Here is a 9,663-nt window from a genome sequence, read left to right as displayed (position 1 = left end):
CAATCGTGACTTTGAATCCTGCAGTGATTTCTTGTGTATTAGTACTAGGGCCACCTGCCTTCTCTAGGATATGCATAAGGGCACTCTTGCAAGAACAATGCAACATGGTACCATCTCGTGCAAACAAAGATCTTGGGACAACAGTGAACTCATATAAGCCAACAGCCTCTTGGATATCAATTTCTAGGCAGCTCTTGCACACCATTGCCAAACAAGCAAACAGATTCCTGTCCTCCTTTAACTCGATGATGGTGTCTTTAGCTTTGACTTTGATGACCTTAGCACTCGTTTTCCAGGTAAGAAGTTTGTGCTTCTTTACAGGAGCCCAGAGGTTGATCTTTCCTGTCTTGATCCTATCTTGTACAAAAGCACTGAATAGCTTTCTCCCTTCTTCACTCTGATTAACAAGATCTTTCTTCGTTTTCTCATTCATCACAACTTTTGTGACCAAGTTGTACAGATCAGTGTTAGTGTTCTGGTCTGATGAAAAGGGATTGGTGAAGGTCTTGATTGTCTCGGTCAACTTATTTAGGCTGTTATCTTCATCCGTCAAAACAGCTGAGTTTAGTTCTCGATGGTGTGCACGTTCCGGAACAAGACCCGCCATTGCCTTGGCTTCTGCTGTGAGTCGGGCTAGTTCTGGGGCAATGAGGAAAAACTTGGCTTGTGCGCTCTCATTCAAAGTGTTCCCTTCAAGCCCACCAGAAACTTTCATAGATCGATTGAGGTGTTCCAACGCAGTATCACCACCAACAGCACAGAAGGGAACCTCCTTGTTTTTGTTCACTACCCAGTTTCCTGTGGTGAACTCTCCATAGATCTCAGGGTCTGATGATTCAAGGGATGCCACTTCAGCTAAGTACAGGGGGATCATCCTTAGATAACAAATCTTGTCGTGCACAAAGAAGTACTTTGTGAACAACTCCAGTGCAATTAGATGGAGCTTCCAATCACCACTGTGGACTGCCTGGATGAATGCGAACAGCTCCATTACCATGCACATGTATTGGCGAAATACAGTAAAGAGAGGATTTGTGGCATTTGCAGCGTCAAAATCAGACATCTTCTTGACTACTTCAGAAGACTGGATCACATTGGTAGAGCTATGGTGTGCCGTCTGGATATTCTCCTTAGAGCCTTTTTTGCACGCATCTCCAACTTTCATAGAGAGTCCCTCAAGGATACGATGTACATCAGGAGAGCCTTTTAGAAATGCTTCCAGGTATAAGGAAAATAAAGCCTGTAAGGTGATCATGTGTGCTCTTTTACCGTGCTTAACATGCTTGCCATCGATTATCTGTTTAACAAAGGAGGGGCCATAAAGTTCCGACTTGATCCAGCACATGTCTATCCCAGTACTGTCAATATATGATCCAATGGTCCTCAGCATAGCCCTAACCACATGCGGCTCCCCTGGTTGAAGGAGAATGTTCTTGAGCTCGCATTGGGCCATCTGTAATCGTTTGGCGGGCAGATACAAACCAAGGTCTAGTGATATGACTGTTTTCCTCCCGGGACCAACTACTCTAACAGAGATATTTTGAGCAAGCATTAGAACTGTGAGGAGCATGCTCCATTCATGAGCAGGATGTGCCAACAATGGAGGAGCACCGACATGTGTGACAGGTAGTGCTTCATTTACCAAAGAGTTGTAGGCTGACCATATGGGTACAGGAGGCTCATCATTATCATCATCACTTGGGGCATCATGGCCTTTAAGGGTATGAGACACTATCCAGGTAGCATTCTCATCATGGATGTTTTGGGGCAACTCTTGTTCTGATGACAGCTCAAATGTAGGGTACACAAGAGAAGGGGGCCTTGATGGCAGCTCCACGTATGGCATTAAAGATGTCAGCGATTCAGCAGTTCTGTTACAGAACGGCATGAATCATTTGGCTCCTCTAATCTATCAAAATGAAAAACAAAACGCAACAACAGCTACTTATGAAGCAAAATGCTGTTCAAGAAGGGGATCTTTTCTATCCTACATCCTAGAAATGAGATTAGCTTTTAACTTACTAGCTAGTCTTATTGAAACAAAGAAAAACCTGAATCACACAGACCAGTCATGGCAAAGTAAAAGTAAAATTAAACGTCTATTATCTAATTAACCCCCCCTCCCATCGAGCACTTGGGATTAAATTAGTGCATCATGCTTCTTAGTAGAACAGTTATGGTACCTTAATACAAGTTCTTCATCTTGGGGTTCCACTTTCTCATTAATAGCCATTCCTGTGCCGTGTAGAGTACGCCTCCCGTCCGGCATATCCTCTGAGAAATCGATATTATCAATAGCAAAAAATACATGCTGTCCTTTCAAGATATCCGGAGGGAGAAACATGCCACTTCACTCTCTAAGCAATTCAGGACAGTTTCCTCAATTTGTGACTCCAATCTCAACAGGCGATTGTACTCTACAGCCATGCCAAATCCATGGAGGAGATTAACCAGCTCTTTGCTTCGTACTGCTTGGTGTATTGCTAGGCTAACTGCGAGGTGTTGGGGTATTTCTCTAGTGCAGTAGACCGCTTTCGACCTCTTATTGTCAACCTACCTGTCCGTTAGACACAAAGCTATTGTATTCTGCGCTAATTGCATTGCTCTTTTGTGTACCTCATTGCACTTTTTATCAGATAGTGTCTTATTGGGACCTTGGATTATCCACCTGAAGAAGCAGCTGAAGAGAGCCAGAGAAGACCCATTTCTTGCTTCGATTAATAGCCTTTCTCAATATTGAAGCGGCATCAAAGAGAGTTTTCATAGATTCATCACTGTCAGCTGTGGATTCTACAATATGGATAGCGGCATCCCTACACTGCTTTACGCTGACCCTCTCGGGCTCATCAGCTCTAGTGGGCTCATGGAACTCAACTTCATTTATCTCTTTCTGGATAAGCTCTTTAACTGAATGTCGGCTGAGTCTTGTTTGAAATGGAATCAAAAGCCTGTTCCAACTGTGCCATGTTGAGTATTTCTCCGCTATTGAGGGCAGCTTGGGTAAGGTTCAAAAACTCCAGCTTAGCCGCTGTCTCACTTCTTGACCTTTCCTCGTCATCTTTGATAGTTTTATGCAGGACCCCAGTCACATGCTTCGCCTAGCAGCTTTTATGATATTTAATATCAATGGCATGAGCGTCAGTGCTTTCTAGAGCCGTCGAAAGCTTCACGAGCAGTTTAGGATCCTTTGATTGCTTTACTACATTATCAAGAGAGCTACCAGCAGATGATGTTGACATCAAATGCTGAGGGTTCTGGTACTTTGCTTTCTCTTCACAAAAGAAGCACAGATTGCTGTCATAAGGGACGGTTTTCGACCTTGTAAAAAGACCCTGGTTAGTGAAATGAAATGAAATGTTTTGAGATGTCAAGGATGTCATTACCTTTTCAGCGATTCCAAGAAGAAAAACACAATAAAGTAAAAAATTAAATTTATGAGCCATTACACCTAGCAATTACCTGAAGCGATTCACTTGTCTTTCTTCGAGCTTCATTTGGCCCTCTAACCTCTCTGAAACCTCTCTTTTACCCTCTTGATCTTTCCTGAGTGGGTGGTTTCTTGGTAGCACAACCTATGCCATGTTGCTTTTTCTTTAAGCTCTTCTCGTGGTAGATCTTTAAGCACAAGCCACAATTTTTTTGAGTTGATGTCCTCGTACTTTGAACGTTCTTCGATTGCTTCTATAAGCTTTTGATGGGAAATTGGATTTTCAACAAGATTGGCTGTGCTTTTTATTGGCAGATTACATATAGCTTAAAATCTAAAGGGCATTAGACCGGCCAAAATCCGTCATACTACAAGCACTGTGATGACTGTAAGTACAAAATGGCGGACACTCAAATAATTACCGCTGACCAATAGTTCAGGCTCACAATCACCCAGGCCCCCTAGGTTAAGAATCCAGATAGATAGATAGACTGTTTTATTAAAATTACATTGCAGATAAAACTGAATTGCGTAACTTCACATTAATTAATTGTACAAACTGTTTCTGCAACACATATTTATGAAACTTGTTGTCGCTCTGTCGGTCTTACAACGATTAAGATTGAAATTCCTCTGTTTCCTAAAATTGTAAGTAGCCTGATAACTTTTGGGGATTATAGAAGGAATTGTGTTGTTTTTGTTTTCTAAAACTGATCGGAAAAGTGTCGATGTCAACTGTTCTTGGTGGGTTCTCAAGCTTGGGATGTTTGCTTGATTGAGGGCTTCTTTGTATGATGCTCCAGGGAAGATGCACGCTCCGTTTCCGTCTGTTGCTTCAAGCCAATTGTGTATCATGCTTATGAGTGCCAGTACAGTGGATGATCCAGATACCGTTCCGAACTGATTTGGGTCCGCTACTTTTTCCACGGCCGGTTTGATGAAGTCAGAAACTATAAAATCCTCAGCAAGTTTGTGATAACGCAGGTGTAAGTGAAATTGGCCTTAGCTCCTTCTTGGGATCAGTCACTTGTTTTACCTTTGGGAGGGGTGTTATATTCGCCAATTTCCTTGACTGACGGCAATTTTTGTTCTTTGTAGGAAGTGTTCAAAATGTCCGTTATGGGCTGTGCTAAAATTTCGGCATATTCCTTTAGAACCCAATTAGGTATGCCGTCCGGGCCAGGAGCTTTGTGTTTGTTGAGGCGTTTCAGATTAATGTACACTCGATGTGTTGATATTTTAGGGAATTCGGCGCCTTCTCCTGTAGGAAGGAGAACAGACGTGTTCTCACAGTTGATAGGCTGATAAGACTGGAGCGGTTCTAGAAGAGCTTCATTTATTGCACTGGCGATTTCTTGGGGGGACATGTTGGTGAATTGTTGTACATCGAGGGAGGACAGTAAATTGGGGTTTTGTTTTTTGGATCCACTCAGTTTATTTATCTCTTTCCACCACTGACGGGGATTCACACCTCTGAGATCTTGCACTTTTGAAGTATAGAAGGCTGCTTTGCATAGTTTCCTTTCTCTATTGACAGCATTGCGGTAGAATCTGAAAACTGGACCCTTCTTGTTGGAATGAAATGCATTTTGACGCAAACGAATCAACTCCTTGAGTTTTATTGTCATCCAAGGGGCGTCCTTCGGGTCAACTTTAATCGACCTTTCTGGCATGATGTTATTTATGCCGTTTGTTATCAGTTCGTTGAAATTGCGGAGTTTTCCCTCACAGGAGCTTTGCATATTGATGCATGACCAGTCGACATTGCTGAGATAGCGGCCGAGACTTGTCTTCTAGCTTTCTCTCATATCCCTGATATTGATCTTTTTCCTGGTATGTTGGTTCAGTATCCTTTCCTTCGGCTTTACGATGACTGTGCTATGGTCTGACAGACCAAAGGGGGGAAAGCTCTCGGGCGTTGAGAAGTGATTGCCCATGTTTGTTAGTATTAGATCAAGCGTGGCCTGGCCTCTTGTGGGGAGTTTAACAAGCTGCTTTAAATTAAAATGGTTCCGCAAATGGCACATATCAAGACGGTTAAAATCGCCAGTGACAATAATTCCACAATTTGGATACAAAGATTCGGCGGATTTCAAACTATCAAATAGATGGTTGAGCAAATTCTGACTGTCGGATTCTGCTGGACTGTTACGGCCTGGGTAGTAAACGACGGCCAGCAAGATGCAAGAAAAACCGCGGGGAGAGTGTGATGGATCTAATTTGAGCCAGATTATTTCATGGTCGTTACAGCAACGTAACTTCTCGGGAATTTCATATTTGACGTCCTCCTGACGTATACACAGACTCCTCCATGCTCGTGAGATGATCGGTCGTTCCGTGTGATGTTATATCCTTCAATGTTTACAAATGTGTCGCTGATGTGGTCTTTCAGCCAGGTTTCTGTAATGCAGCAGACCTGAATTTTTTTCCTTAAGATTAGTTCTTCAACTTCACTCAGCTTAGGAACCAGTGACATAGTATTCGCTAACATAATGGTTGGTACGAAATGGCTGGTGTTTTGCTTTTGCATTTTGCCATTCTATGTTGGAATTGTAATCAAATTATTGATGTTTCTTCCCGGTGCCCATTGATAACTTCTTTGCAAGTGTCGTGTTTTCAGCAATTGATTGGATATAATTACTGGTATTCGGTGCTTTCCTGCTCTCTTTCCACGATATCTCAGAATTCCAGCAAGTTTTAACGAGCCTAGAGCGTTAGAATGTGGCGGTATTGAGATGGTACGGCGAATATTGAGAAGATCTTGGCATGAATAACAGAGTCTCGTGCAGTCATTAGTATGCAAATAGGAAAGACAAACTGAATTCCGCGAATTTTAAAACTTGGAGGATGATTTATGGTTCCATCTGTTTGCCAGTTTCGTTGATGTAAGAAGAGCTTGGGCCGGGGTTGGTTGTAACATCCATATACATAGTTATTTCAATCGGAGGATCGTGTCCGGAATGCTGAGGGAAACAAAGCCATGTTTTCTCCAAACGCAAATTGCACGGCCTGTTCGATGGAAACCGGTTGAACCGCTAATGTTGACAGAAGTTAACACTTGAGATATTTGTGGGGAATTTGTGGAATTTGTGCGAAATAGGATTGTAGAAATCGCTCATAATAAATTTATATAAGCGACACATTATACACTATTATTACACCTTTTTAGCTTTTATTTTTTTCATTAAAATGCTATACATACAGCATTAAAATGCATAACAATGAGTCACCGTTATGTCCTGGATGATTTGTTCACCTTTGGCGTGTTTTGCAATCCAGCCTCATTGTCATGTATGGGGTCACGTGACACTACAAAGTGGCACCAATCGATGCCTAAGTGAGCAAGTTGGCATGATAAGGATTTTTTTGACTAATTTATAGTAAATTATGTGTTTCGGCCTCGCTTTCATGCGTAAGGTCACGTGACCTATGTAAATTAGCATAAAATCAACAGGGAGGATCATGCCAATGACATTTGCTCCCAGACTATATATGTGAAACCTTTGAACCTTTCGCACTTCCAAATTTCATGTCGCTCGGAACAAACCAGACAAGGAGCTGTTTCTTTACGAAGTCTGGCCCTCTCTTGTTTCATTCTGATGACATTGCTTGATCAGTTTCAGTCAAGAACGTTGACGAGTGGAGGGGAGGTTTGCGCTAATTCCCTTACTCCTTCCGAGAATTGTTTCTGTGGAGGGTCCAGAGTTAATGTCGTATCCAAACTCGTTACTACTAAATTCCAATAAGTAAGGTCCATCCACATTCTTCAGGCTGGGTAGACGTAGCAATTTCTTAATATGCACATCTGCAATTAAATGTGGCGTTCCGAAATTCTCGCACAGTGTTTCCTTTGCCACTTGATAACCATCAGAAACTGGTAAATTCTCACAGCTCTCCACCGTTTCTTGCCTTCCAGTGCAGTGCTGGATCAGTAGTTGGAGCCGCCTGGAGTCGTCGGGGTTGTCCTGTTCCAAATAAGTTTCGAAGCTGTGAATAAATGACATCATATCTGGGTGGATCTCCATCAGACCTGAGGTATTCAAATTTGGCGAGGGTAACCACTTGCCTCAGTGCTTTCACCATTTCCCCTTCCACTGTCAAAGTGCTTGTACCTGCTGTGCTGGTGTTGTGTTACATGTCACATTTTGTGATGTCTGAGCTTGCGGCATTTGCTAAACAGAAGACCACGATTCTTTAACAGGCTGTTCATACAATTCTTGTGAAGACTTAATACTGGATACTACAGAATCAACAAACAAGGGTTTCGAATCTCTACTTGGCAAGCGGGAAGTAGTGGTGCTGCAATTCCCAGGGCTGAATCACAGGTACAGTTAACGAACTTGTTACGTGTTACTTGTAGGTGTCACAGATGATGTAACGCCACTAACAGTTCCAGAGGCAGGGTTATCAATGAGGATGTAAATCTAGGCTGTTTGCAACTTGACAGATGAGAGGACTGGCTGCAAGGTGGCATAACCATTTGGCTGAGCTGAGTACACGATTGAGATTGGAACAACAAGGGCATCCCGTTTGGGGTGCGGGTAGAAATGATCCAGACACTGTTTCATTTAAATAATTAGTCGTAGACATAGATGGAATGGTTTAGGAAACTTGCGGTTTGAGGGATGGTGTTCGATCCATTCTAAAGGGCTCTGAAGTAACCCTTGGTTCGGTCACACCTTGTAATTTAGGTGGCTGCCAATGTTCTTTGTCATGACTAATTACTAACTCCACGTTCTTCCTTCTTCTCCTATTTCTTCTTCTCATAAATTTTAATGACACAGCAGCCTTTTCTGCCTCCATTTTGGCTCCCATTGACTCTCTTTTCTTCAAATCTCATTGTTCTTTCTTCATCCAATCGCTGGCAAACTTTCAATTGGTGGATCTTAAGCTGAGCTAAAGCGAGAGCTTCCTTTTTCGGGACATCGTACTCGAAGATGTCTTTGAGCTCGATTTGAAGGCTTTACTGCCCGGACCTTTACGTCCTAAGCTTGAAAACACACCGCTGTGGTGATACTCGGGTCGCCACCATTTCACAGCAGTATCGAGATTTAATTTTCGTTCCATTTGCTCCTTATAACCTTTCTCAGCCTTTCCAATGCCGAAGTGTCAACACCAATAACCAAACATTTGCAGTATTTATCATGGACATCCACAAATTTAATCCACCTGTCATTAAAATTTTCCATTCCTTTGAGATTTGTCCTGGGTACTGCCGTTTCCATCAAATGGATAATCTCGTTGTGTATTCTGGTCAGATTTCCAAACATAGCCAGAGCGCGATTTTTTTAGAGTGTGTTTCTTCTAGTTCAAATATCCTCGACGTCTTCAACTTCATTATGCAAGTGACTTAAATATTTCCTGCGCCGCTTTCTTCCTCAATTTCCATCGAAACCACCCAATATGGTTCGAGTGTGCACGATCACTCGCTTGTTGATGTGAAGAATTCAAATGTAGCTTAAGGTTATCTTCCATAATTCCAAAATCAAAGTGTTCCAACCAATAATAATACCCGAAATAAAATTACGATGCCTATGCCACTTCCAAAATACTCTTATGAAACAAGTTAAACCTCTAAACTCCACAACCAATTCGTTAGAAGTCGAAAACTGTTGTTTATTTCGCAGAAACACATAATGCTTGAAATAAAAACTCAACTAAACCAGTAAGGGAGGTTTTCTGCAAACAGATATGCTTAGAACAAACAAAATTACAATAAACACACAAATACAATGAAAAACTCACCGACTGTTCGAGCTTAGGGTTTCTATGAACAACGATAATTCACTGTAACAAATTTCTCAACATGAACGTGACAATTTTCCTTCCAAAAGCACATGGGCGATTGCCGGATGTTTTACGTAAGACATAGGCCTGCAATAGGAGCTACACGCAGTATAGTTGTTGATGACTGCCTCAGCTGGAACAAGCAAATAAAGCAGCTTATTTTCGAGGGCGGGAAAGCGCATGGAATGCTCAGCAGGCTTCGTAGAAGCCTCACTAGAGAGAGTGCAATGTAGTTTATTGTAGTCTAATTAGGCCAATTTTAGAATACTGTGTAAGTGGGTGTCGCTGCTGCAGGGAAGGTCACAAAAATGGCCTTGAAGCCCTCCAAAACCGGGCTGCCAGATAGTTGCAAGAACTGTATGCAGCAACCAGCAACGGACGGTCTCAATGGCCCACGCTGGTGGAGCGCTCGTCATAAAACTGTTTTCAAACTCATTAAGAAATGCCTG

General features: G+C 42.3%; 1 protein-coding gene across 1 annotated transcript; it reads right to left on the bottom strand.

Moving 5' to 3' along the window:
• Nucleotides 1–7,050: 7,050 nt before the first annotated feature.
• On the bottom strand, nt 7,051–7,596 carry LOC131799593 (uncharacterized). Its single transcript, XM_059117302.2, has 2 exons — nt 7,540–7,596; nt 7,051–7,392 (listed from the first exon to the last, which is right to left on the bottom strand). The coding sequence occupies exons 1-2, from the start codon at nt 7,594–7,596 to the stop codon at nt 7,051–7,053; spliced, it is 399 nt and encodes a 132-aa protein (XP_058973285.2).
• Between the last annotated feature and the right edge of the window lie 2,067 nt (nt 7,597–9,663).

This window comes from Pocillopora verrucosa, chromosome 2 (genome assembly GCF_036669915.1).
Source record: "Pocillopora verrucosa isolate sample1 chromosome 2, ASM3666991v2, whole genome shotgun sequence".
NCBI classification, from domain to species: Eukaryota; Metazoa; Cnidaria; class Anthozoa; order Scleractinia; family Pocilloporidae; genus Pocillopora; species Pocillopora verrucosa.
Note: the sequence above shows the minus strand (reverse complement) of the source record. Positions and strands in the feature narration are given on the sequence as shown.

Coding starts and splice junctions, on each gene's coding strand:
- LOC131799593 (XM_059117302.2), bottom strand. CDS start 7,596: ATGCCGCAAGCTCAGACATCACAAAATGTGACATGTAACACAACACCA. Junction 7,393..7,539: donor ACACAACACCAGCACAGCAG/GTACAAGCACTT, acceptor TATTTGGAACAG/GACAACCCCGACGACTCCAG.